This window comes from Channa argus, chromosome 19 (assembly GCF_033026475.1).
Source record: "Channa argus isolate prfri chromosome 19, Channa argus male v1.0, whole genome shotgun sequence".
NCBI classification, from domain to species: Eukaryota; Metazoa; Chordata; class Actinopteri; order Anabantiformes; family Channidae; genus Channa; species Channa argus.
In genome coordinates, this window is record NC_090215.1 from 18535886 (window position 1) to 18548139 (window position 12254).

The following is a 12254-nucleotide window of genomic DNA, read 5'->3' on the forward strand; positions in this document are numbered from 1 at the left end:
TGAAGACTCTAAAGAGACATTTCTCTCTGTAAGGATGAATGATAAATGGTTAGGCCGTTTCCATGTATATTTGATGTTGCCTTAGACCCGGCAGTGTGTGGCGCTTCAGAATCTCTGCGCCGTCAACTGTTTCCTTTCCGTCGACCCCGTTCCCCTACCTGGCTGCTCTCAGCTCGATTTGTTTGCACTCATGTTTTTCCCAGTCCAGGCCTTGGTTAACATTTAATTCTGCCCTGACAGATACAGGCAGGAGACTGTCAAAACGTGGGCCATCAAATAATGAAATGTGAATCCGATGAGCCACCGGCGGATCGGCTACAGACAGCACACACACCAAATATTGGGCCCTGGTCTCTTTAATGAGCTCTGAGCTGTCTGACTGAACACAGCCGTGTCTCTCACCTCTCCGACACTGCAGGAGCCGCGGATTCTGTCAGCCAGGAAAAGCTCTGCAGCAGAAACAAAAAGTTCAATCCTGCTCAAAGTGCTCCTGATACTCGAGGAGGCCTTAAATAAAACATGGAAATGAATCCTGACACTTTGCAGTAAAGGGGGTTTTCGATCCAAGAGTAACACAAGGTAGGGCTGTTGTACAAGAGGAGTAATGGTGTAGCCAGTGCTGCAGTGAGGGCCAACAAGACAATCAATGACGAATTACATGACACCGGAGCTAATGTCCTTGATTAGTCTTGCTATGCGAACAAATGAAGCGAGGCCCTTGACAATCACATGAGAGACATTGCAGCCTGAATAGGAGCTGATGCGTCAGGCGGTTCTGCAGCAGATGAGCTCGAGTCTCATTATATAAGCTCATGGTCAGGAGACACACGGATCCTTCAAAGGCGTGTTTGAACCCTGCGGACTGACCTTGCGTATTTATCTTAGCACCAAGACATTCAACAATGGAATCAAAGAACGTGAAATAATTCCCATACCAAAGCAATTAATATAGGTTTCAACTGTGAAAAATACAAAAACGATTAACTCTTTAGATCACACTAAAACATTTGACCTCTAAATTAGGACGGCAACATGAAAATGATGGTTGGAGGCTAAACTCCGGTTAAAATACAACCTGCAGTTTACTGACTGTCTTTTTTCGAGCTTGGTGATAATTCTTGTTAGTCTCCAGCGACAAGAGAGACAGAGTTTTTCCGAATCAATTTCTGATATTCAATTTTCAATGAATAAAAACAGAAATCTTCAACCTGGCAAATACTTAGCATTTTTGCCTCTTCATTGACACAAATAAGTCCTACATTGGTGGGTTTAAATTCGGTGACAACACAAAGGCACGCCCAAGTCCTCAAACTGGAAGCATTTTGTGCCAAAGGAAGGAAGACTCGGAGAGATGATTTTAAATTAACTGACCTTTTAAAAGGCATTGCTAATCTAGTCACACAAAACAGCAATTTATGAAGGGGAAATGTTCATTTACTAGCAATGAGCATCTATCAATCATGGTGACAGAGGTGTACACTGGGGAGAGAAAATGGGAGGAATTAAGGGAGGGAGGAAGACACAGAAGAGAGAGCGTGTGCACTGAACTACACCCCCTGATAAGGAGGGAGGGAGTCGAGCAGCAGACAGAGAGCGAGATGGAGAGCACGGCTTTAGATAATAACACCCCAACACTAATGTTTCATAAAAAGCTAAAGCCTGGGTGCACAAACAGTATCAATCAGAAGTGGCTGGAGGCCTCATTTATGAACCAAATGAAATCAAAATGCGACCTTCCTGCCCTCTGGTTCTACAGGCCTGTTCCAACAACACCATTTGTGTTCACCCCCAGCTAATTAGTTGAGTAAAGACATTTTTATTTTTTACAGCTGATTAATGTGGTGGTCACTGGCATAGCAACCAATTCCAGTCCGAAAATTGCTCTTGAACACAAAACTCTCAACACACTCAGCGTAGTTTCATGTTATGCAGCCGCATACATATGCATAGAGCATAAGAGGTGAGTTGGAGATGATGGGAACAGCTCATGGAGGTGTTTCTGAGAGCACTTTAATTGTATTTTTACTTGGCAGCGAATGAGACATTGTAAATGCTTAAAAACCACTATCTATTTTCCTTAAGTGGTGGCTGATGACAAGATGAAAAACAGCCAAGGAGTGAAGCAGCACATGAGGGACGCGTCAGCTGCACTCCTTCAAATCTGAAGAGGAGCGCAGCGCACAAGAGAGTCGCTCTGAGTACGAAGCCTCGCTCTCATTGTCTATGAAAGAGCTCGAAAACACAACAAAAAAATGCTAACTTTGCACGGCCCTTGACACAAACTTTCTGTGGTCCCATGAGATGATTGACATGGTCGAGGATGCTTAGCTTCCCCATCCTCGTTTTATTGGTTCTCCATCTCTGGCTAGGCCCCGTGCCTGTGCTCTGGGCTAGCACTTCAAACAGCCTAATGTCCTATATGTTGCAGCCAACCGGCTGGTCAGGCCACAGCTCTCTGCCAGCCATCTTGCATACTGTACAGCCAAGGCTAATATTCAACACTGAGGCAAAGTGTGTGAAAGGCTTAAAGTGTGAAAATGTGTGTGTGTTTGTGTGGAGGGGAGGGGTCTGTGTTGCCAAACAACTCACATTTTTCGAGCGCATCCATCGCAGCTCCCATTTCTGCCTGTTGGATGCTAGATATTTTTAAAAAAGGAGAGAGAAAGAGGGAGAAAAGGTCTTTAGCATATTCAGAATTTCCCTTTTTTGAAATTCTGTCAGAAAAAAAAAAAGCAGGCCCAAAATTGAGAGGATTATCAAGTGCATTATATTTGTTTTGAAAGAACCCTTTTGCCTAACAATACCAGGTAACACAGTGCACACATTTCTAAAAGATAAGCCTATTGGCAGCTCTATGATGGGCACTGTTTACTCCTTCAATTCATCGTCCCGCCGTATATATTATGTGCTGTCTGATCGCAGCCCAGCAGCGGAGGTGGCTGGGAGCTTAAGTCATGTAAATACAAAAACAGTTAGCTGTCAAAGATCCTATGGAAGGGACAAACTTATCGCCAGCTTAGAGCAAGAGAGAGTGCTTTCAAGTAGGGGGCCATGGAGGGGATTTACACATGTGGAGGGGGTGAGTGGGGGTGGGGGGGGGGTGGGTGCTAAAAGATGTCTGATGGATTTAGGTTTCATTTTTCGCAGGCTCAGCTGCAGCTTTATTGTCAACCCTTCCAACCCTGAAAAAGGACGTCGCGCGGAGATTCACTTTTACTTTACCAAAGTGTGAATGTATGAGTGCACACAAAGACTCAGTCAGACACAAAAGCACAAACACACGCACTCGTACATCTCTGTCCTGCTGTGAACACAATATCCCAGGTAGACCTAAATACAGCCTCAGATGCAGTGTCGCCCTGACAAAAGCACTATTGCACAAAGTGATATTTCCATAACACAATTTACGTCAAATCAATAATGAATCGAATCATTTTCATTCTGCATAATGTTTCTCCCGATAGAATAGGCCAACAAGAGCTTAATTGCTATAATAAACACCATCAATAAAGCACAGCCATTATTCTCGAGCCCATTAGCGGTGCACTGAGAGGGAGAGCGCCTTGTCCTGTTGTGTATTACTATATTGTACTGTCTTACTCACCTTGGGCCTTTGCCACAGCCAATTCGCTCCCCTTTGAAATACACAGCGACGGTGTAGGTGCGAGCGTGCGAGGGCCCCACTGTCTGGAGGGTCCTGCAAATTGAAAAACATAAAATATCAAATCAGTTGAAGGAGGGTAGAGATGAGAATAATAATAATAATAATAATAATAATAAGCAGGAGGAAGGCACAAGGACACTCAAGGTTGTCGTTTCTTCAGAGAAATAACAAGTAAAAAGGAGGTAAAAAAAGGTTTCAATTGGAATAAATATAATTTATCAGGGGAGGGTTGACAGCAGGGGAATAGTGCTCTGATTCACAAGTCTTCTGAGAAGCATTTAAGCCACTTTTGAAACCGTCTTCCGATTCGACGATCAACATACGGTGCGCTGGGACAGAAGTGAAATGGGAGACCCACTAGTGTGAAACGAAAAAGCTAAAGACATGGATGACAGGAGAATGTCACACCACTAATTTACAGATGTAACTCACTTAAAGCGAAAAAAAAAAAAAAGCTGTCAATTTTGTTCGATTTCTGCAGGGATGCACGTACAAGACAGCAGACAAAACTTGGGAGATGTTTGAAATGTTAACATTAGCATAAACATCTCAGACCCAGGCTGTGAGTCACCTAAATTATTCACAGACAATTTACTTATTTCAGGAGAGCAATTCATTTTTAATGCAATGTGGTCACTTATGACACTTTATCAATAATTCAGCCTCCTTTCTCACTTACAAATGAAGAAGCACATAGCATGTGCGAAGCAAATAAGACTCTCGTGCGCGCCGGTTTCGGCAAATCTCAACAGGGACAGCGTGTCACTTGGAATTATCACGCCGCTAAAATAAAACAAAACGAGACCAAACGAAAATCTGCGAGGCACGTTGGGAAGTTGTCAACTTCAAGGCTGCGCACAGATGGGAGCACCTAGAGGGTCTGTACGAGCCTGAGCTCACACTAAAAGCTGCTACTTACTGACTCAGGCCATTTTCTGCACAATGTCAAATGTATGTGTCTGCTCCCTGGTGTGTGCTGCCCAGATGCAATGTACAGTAAAGTAATGGTGCAGGGGTTGAGGTGCAGATCTGTCATCAGCCAGACACATTCACAGGGGAACCTTTAGCAGGGGCCTCGGTGCATTAACTCCTTTCCTTCCCATTCCCGTGTCCTTTGATGCTCTCCCTCGGTCATTTAGTCCCTTTCTGTCAGACACATTGTACTCTACTCTTCACACTTGTAAACGAGTTCAGACGGCCCGAGAGATTTGACGGCAACAACGGCTGCATGAAAGGCTGTACCGGCTGTATAATTCGGGTGCATCAACCAACAGGGGTGAGGTCATCTCAAGAGGAGGTTAAGCATGAGATCAAGATGATCGAAGATGATCTGCTGCTACTGTGCATAGTAGAAAGTAGTAATTACACTCGAGGGTGCTGCAAACGCATCATATTTGTCGGCATCTAGCTCCATTTAAGCTTGTGTCTATTCTCCTGCACGCATGTGTGGGTGTGGGTGTGTGTTGAAATTCAAGTCAACACCGGTAGCTACATTTGTTTCTTGTTCACGTTCTTTTGGGCAATAGACTTGGAGGGAAGTGTTGATTGTAGTGTCAGAGTTGTGCTGTGTCAAAAATCGCCATCCGTTGGTCAGACAGACAGAATAATAAACAGAGGAGGCCTGAGAGGAAATTCAGATAAATACAAGAGGGGACGAGGGGACTGATTGAATGCTGGATTGTGGAGTTCATTGTACATAAAACTGCTCTTCCTCCAACCGCCCTTGTTTTTTTAATTTCCCTTCAGCAAAAACACTGTCAGTTGCCATGGCGACAAACACACAGCTTCATGGCAGCTCTCAAAAGGATTCTGTCAAATGACACTTGCTCCTTGACCTTTGGTTAAATAAGAGGTGTCTTTGTGTGTGTGTGTGTTTATTTATCACAACAACAGAGACCTTTACACGGCTATTGACAATGTTCAGGGACCAGCGGCAAAGAGAAATCCTGTGAAATATGTTTGTTCCACTTCATCTCACTGAATACCGTGTACTGTGGCCCATGTGATGCCTGGGTAAACCCACTTTAACCGCAGACTTTAGGTCATGCTGAAGAGAAGTTGTATGAACCGTGTACACGTGCCTGAATGTATGCACATGTTTCAGTTTGATCAGGGAACCAATTTGGGTTTTAGAAGCACATATGGCCAAATATAAACAAAACATGGGTTTGGCTGTATATACTACAATATATATACCGTTATACAAGAGATATGTTAAAGCTGCAGTTAGCTGTAACACCTGGACACCACATGTTTAAAGAGCTGGTATTGTGGCTGTTTTTGACTGTGTGTTTAAAGATATCTATGAAATTATTCACCCAAAGCTGTTTATATTTCTCTAAATCCACCTTTACAAAGAGCCCCAGTTCTCCTCTTTTCCCTATCAGGTGGTTTCAAAAGCCGTTGACATAAAAACTGTTCATAAGCACGTACTCTGATGGGCTGGAGGCGTGGTATCCTCATTCACCTCCAGCCAATGGGAACACAACCTTATAAATAATGCATTTAATATTCAGCTGCGTCTTCCGTAATGGCGGCCGCTGGAGACGTAAATACAGTCACGCAGCAGGTGTACAGCAGTATATTCGCTCTCGGAGTGGGAGATTCTAATAAATGAAAACACTGCAGAAATAAGAGTTTGACCTGAAATTCCACTTAATGTAGCTCCAATCTCATTTTTCTCAGTTTTCCATCATACTAACTCTTTAGAGAAGCATACACGGTGGAGAAAAGTTTGTGATGCTCAAAGATATTTCTTTCCAGTCATATTTTATACAAAGCTTTTCACCCGATAGCCAACAGTATTTACAATATATACAAAAATGATAATATGAAAATACTTCAAAAGAGGTTGGCATTCATATGACCCACTTCAACCCATTCATTATTAATTCTAGATTTGGATCTAAATGAAATTCAGTATCAGTGCTGGCTCCAAACAGCAAGCGTCAGTGTTTTCTGGGCTCTTACTTGTACAGTGGGATATCAGGCTCCTTGCCCTCTGTTCTCAGGGTCAAACAGCACTGTTGCAGCTGAGACTTTGGGTCATTCCAGTCTTGGTTCAGGATGAACTCCTGCAACACACAAACCCGGTCAAAGCACATGTAATCAAACTACTTCTTTCACAAACTGCTTTAAAAAAAAAAAAAAATATCAGAAACATAAGAACTAAAAGTCAGCAGTTACACCCGTCCTTTTCCTTGTGACTCATGCTTTTATTTCATTTTTACCATGACCCACTCTAACTTATTTGCTCACTCTCTTTCTGACTGACTTTCCATCTGTATCTTCACAGCGAGTACAAATCACAGGCTACTTAAGACAAAAGCCAATCCCATGCCAGAAATAAAGAGCATCTGGGAGTCTCCCAGGTGTGCAGCCCTGATACATTTCTCTTATCCAAGGGGGACTTCTAAAAGCCCTTCCATTAACAGGGAAGCAGTCTTGTCATAAAAAGGCAGACTTTAAATCCAGAACTGTCTGCTCCTATTAATTTTCTACAAAGAGTGCTTCTGTTGCTGGTGCTCTGCTACTCTCTCGCTTTACTGCCCCCAACCCCTCCATCTCTGCTGTTCTTGTTTCTGCGATTTGCTTCCCTTTTTCTCCTTCCCACTTTTCCTCTCTCTGGGGGGCATCTACACTCCTTTTGCCTAAAGCAGAAAAATTTGGCTGTTTTGAAAAGAGCGCAGCATCGCCCAGCTCTAATATAAGCCACTTCAAGTGCACAGATGTGCAACTCTCTCTATATTGTATGTATAATTACATGGCACAGCAAAAAATGCGAACATAAGTCAAGCAGCATTTATTTTACGTTGCCTCTCTATTTCCATCCAAATTGGATGAAGCGGCGCCTTGTGCAACACTGTGGTTTCCAGAAAGCTATGTAAGGAGACGTGCTGGCTGTTTCACAACTTTTCTCTTGGAAGTGGAAATGAGGTGCTCTCTTGCAGCAACCATGACGCAAAGCTCAGCTCCTCCAGAGCTGGGGATTCTCCCTGGAGAGGCACACCAAGACAGCAATTAGCATGGCATATCAGACCACTGCAGCAGCTTCACAAGGAGAGGTCCACGCTGTGTTGCTACTCGTACAAGAGCAAGTGTGTGCGCTAACTTGCCTGTTTATGTGTAGGGTGTGTGTGATGGCTTGTGTCTTGCACCACAGCAGCTGTATTAATGGCAAAATAGCAGCAGCTTTATGGCTCTTCTGTCTAAATTTAGACAATCCAGTGGTGCTTGAGAGTAAAATGCCTTCTTATTCACATCTGGCCATGGGAGTCTTAACTGAAGCTCACTTGATATATTCAACACTCCAGAAATGGACACCATCAACAGCCCAAGCACTTATTGAATCAATAGAAAAACACTGACAACATTAAGAACCCAATGAATGCCCTACACTGATGCGATTCCCCTTAAATATAACTAAAATATAACTAATCCCTGCCGCCGTTGTTAGAGCCATTCAGGAGTAGAGCACCACTTCAAGCCTCACGTCGATGTGCCATTTGGGGCCCAGCCATTAGCTCCCTCCTCAGCATCTCAGTACTTCTTTGTCTCTGAGGTGTCCACCTCAGGTGCACGAGGGTGAATGGCTATGAATAATGGCTCACCTTCAACCGGGGGAAAAAGCAGACATTCATGAAGGTGTGCACATACTCCAGATCTTTATCAATGTAGAGTGCTGCGATGAAAGCTGCAGACAGAAAAGGAAAGAAAGCAAAATGGCAGTCAGTGTGTGCTCTACTTTTCCTGCTCAGCTTCACACTCGGTTCTCATCCTGCTAAAGTAAATGAAACATTAACAAAGATCAGGGGACAAACCTCAGCTGCAGCCCTCCACAGTAAGAGATGTGATGTTGAAGGTTAAAGAGTTGTACAATATGCCACTAGTTTCCTGCCTTTTTACATCAAAGAGTGAGTAAAATGCATTTATATATAGCACCTTTCACAGAGAAAATCACAAAAGGTAAAAAAGAGACAATACAATAAAATAATAAAAGAGGACATTGAAATAGGGCCAAACAGAGTTCACTAGCACATCTATAAAATATATAGGCCAAAACTTATAGCATGTCAAACTGAATTGTGATAACTGGCAATCTAAATGGATTGAAACAGATTTGAAATCTAAGTAGTAGGTGCTGGATGTCATCTTCATCCCTTTGTTACCATGAACTGCCACTGCATTCACTCGTCTCTGTGACCAAGGCAGTGGGACACGAGAGAGGAATAATAGGTAATATTCCAGGAGGCTAGTGAGGGCCTGATATAGCTGCAGGGCACAACTGTTCATATGTGGAAAAGCTGCACTCATTTCCAGCTCTGACCCTTGTCGCCTTCCTGTGTCATCAACTCTGCTCTGGCCTGAACTTGCAAGGAGAATTTAAAAGGCAAATGATATGAAGCTCGGTCCCGTCTTTTACCCTCGTGTGTGTATTTGTGGATCCATGTGTGATTCATGCTTTAAGGTCTGCATACAGAATCCTGACCTGGAATGCATTACGGCTTTTGTCTTTTTCCACGATTTCTGCCAATCTGAAATTGTCTGCGCTCTATTAGTTTTATATTACAGTTGTGTTGCCACAGTCCACATTACGCCATCAAAAGCCGCGCTCTTTGTTGGCGTAATGTGGGCTGTTATTGATCACTTCTGATACTCATGACTTCAGCCTCAGTAAAGGGCACACACCCTTACGTTCTTCGCTTTACCGCTGTTCATTTTTAGGGAGCATATACCAGTATTTTATAATCGGGGCCTCGGGGATTACTTAAACATTATGCATTGCTATAACTGTCTATTAATTCTACTATGGCTCCACTATTGGGGTTTTCTGATGTCAACATCAGAGCAGGACATTTGCATTTGTTAGCATTTGTGTTCTGTAACAAGGTTTCTGCAGGGTTTCTTGAGTTAAATCTAAGACATTTCAAAACCTTTTCAATATCAAATGGATGCAATTTATTACATGGTTTAAAGCCAAATGAAGAATGTATGATGGAAGCATATTATGGACTGCAATAGATCCTACTGCTTGGAAGCACTATACAGTCATTTCTATTTATTATTATTTTTTGGATCCTTAATCTTGGTCGGGATGCAATGGTTGTTCAATTAATTAATCAATTATCCAATGAGTTGTCATTTCTAAGCAAAAATGTCAAATATTTTCCTGTTTTAACAACAAAATGAAAAGATTTTTGGTCATATTGCGAATGTCTTCCAGGCAATGGACAAGCAGATGTAGTTCTAGTATTCATAGCAACAGATGCTGATTGAGACGGTGGAGAGTGGATAGTTGTAAGTCAAGTCACAATTTAGCTATAACGCCATGTTTTGTGAAGGCCTGGAAACTAGGGAATGTCTAGGAAAAGGTGATGGGTTGCTTTCACCCCAGGACCGACTTATCAGCTGATCTGAGTTATTATGGGATGGCAGGCTTCTCTCAAACTTGATATGAATCCCTACTTCTGCAACACTTTGTCCAATTTTTATTAATACACCTTAAAGCTACGGTGTGCAACTTAAGCTAGAGCTAATATGGGACCTGTTAGCATTGTCTCTGCTCTTGCCAGTCCTCCCTCTCCCTGCTTGCTCAAATACCTTTCGAAGGGAATATCTCTGGATCGCTGCCAGTGCTGTTCAATGATTCTTTGTCACCAGAGGTTTTCACTGCACCTCTCCACAATATGATAAGTGTTGGAGCATATTTCTATTAATAAAATATGTGAAAAATGTTAAACACTATAACTTCAAAATAATGCTGTTTTAACAAGTGAACAGCCTGACGACTTTCTACCTTTTATCCTCTCAAAAGGGAAAATTGCTTCAGTGCAGCTAAGACCACATTCAGCTCAGAGTTTCATGTAATATAAAAAGTCAAAAATGAGTAAATTATGAGAAACAGGTGGTCTAACACTTGTACTCATTATAATGTATAACATAGTAAAGCAGATTTGAAAGTGTTAAGTGCTGGCAGCTCAGTCCTGCTGGTGGACCACACTGATTTTATTGTTAGCACACTTTTTTTTCTGACTTAGTTACCGGCTTTCCGTAAACTGTATTGTATGTCAAAAGTGTTTCCACAGACAGATTCCTTCTACTAAGCAAACCTTAGATGTTTTATTCTGGTTAAATTCTATTACGCTGGTAGATTACCAGAGATAGCATATTATTAAAACTATTAAATAAAAGAAAAACAAATCAGCGCACAAGGAGCATCCTTCAGTATCTTCAGCAGGCAAGTGACTGAGTTTGACATCTAACACAAAGGGAACAAAGAAATCAATAAAGGTACTTCATGCTGGCATCTTAACCTGCACATTCTGGAGAGACATTCATGAAAGCGGTTGAGTAGAGGCTCCATAGAGATTTGCTTTCTTCTCATATTATATTTCCTCAAACAAATAAAAGAACTGTGAACATACACTCCAACAAGTCAGCCAGCGTCTTGGTCCGTAGGGCCACTGGTCGTTTGGTTTTGTCATTGGTGATGGCGAACTCCTGCATGCCCAACTCCTCTGCCACTTTGGCCTGTGTGCGGTTGTTCACCAGCGAACTGCGGAGGAGCTACGGACAAGCACACGGCGCATCACTTTTTCATGTCCTATCTATCAGGAATATACACGAGCACTACACACAGACACACGCTTACATGAAAATATACAGAAGTACAGAAGAACATCAAAATAAACCCTACATGGAATAATTCATCAAAGACAGAAATGGTAATGCAGAGTAAATGTTTCAGGGAGATTGCACGTTGCTCTGTTAAATATTGCATTGTGACTTGGAGCTGAGCGGATGACAACATGTTAGACTGGATGGAGTACATTTATGTCTCTAAAAGGAAAAACACAAACATGTTAAATATAGCTACAAGACATGGAAAAGAGCAAATGGAATGGAATATGACTGTCTGGATTTGTGCCCTCCCTAACAGTAAACATGCAATCACAATCGGAGCCACTAACATACACACTAGTTGAATAAGCACTTTTTCCCCAATTTGAAATCCATTTCAGATGTACCCCATCTTGACTCTCGGGCCTAGGCTGCTTTCAGTCTCTAAAGCTTTCAGTCTCTCAAGGAAAGCTTCCTGCAAGCTTTTATATAACTGACGTCAAGGCTTCCATCTATAAGGAATATGCACGAATAAATATCTAACTGCAGAAGTTCTTATTCAGTTTTAGAACCGTCCCATCCCTCCAGCCTCGAGTAGTCTTCTGAAGAGAACTGCTGATGCTCAAATGAAAAGAGGGAGTTCTAATGTCGTTTGACGCTGTCAGAAAATGGACTTCGTGTTCACAGTGTGATCATTTACTTTGTACCTGTGTTACAAGCCATGCAAGTTTGAAGCATACGCTCAACTTTATTTTTCAGACTCCTGACAGTTTCTGCAAAAATGTGCCAACAAAGATGTGTTACTGAAAAAACACCAAACAATTTTGTCTCATGACAATACCCATCACAAGAAGTACAGTAAACACACAAGCACAGTGTGAGGTGAGGCGAGTTATTTTGTGGAAACAAGCAAAAGAGGAATGGGGGTGAATACCTGGCTGGTACTCAGAGAGTCAAAGATTGATGGAAA

The 12254-nt window shown here is 42.4% G+C and overlaps 1 protein-coding gene across 3 annotated transcripts in view; it reads right to left on the reverse strand.

Moving 5' to 3' along the window:
• Window positions 1-12254, reverse strand: part of drosha (drosha ribonuclease III) — an 83859-nt gene that overhangs the window by 5528 nt on the left and 66077 nt on the right. For all 3 annotated transcript variants that reach the window (XM_067485828.1, XM_067485826.1, XM_067485827.1), the window contains exons 27-31: window positions 11089-11230; window positions 8275-8357; window positions 6635-6738; window positions 3605-3697; window positions 2590-2636 (exon numbers count right to left, since the gene is read on the reverse strand). In XM_067485828.1, coding sequence (XP_067341929.1) covers window positions 2590-2636; window positions 3605-3697; window positions 6635-6738; window positions 8275-8357; window positions 11089-11230 — 469 coding nt within the window. The remainder of the gene's footprint in view (window positions 1-2589; window positions 2637-3604; window positions 3698-6634; window positions 6739-8274; window positions 8358-11088; window positions 11231-12254) is intronic.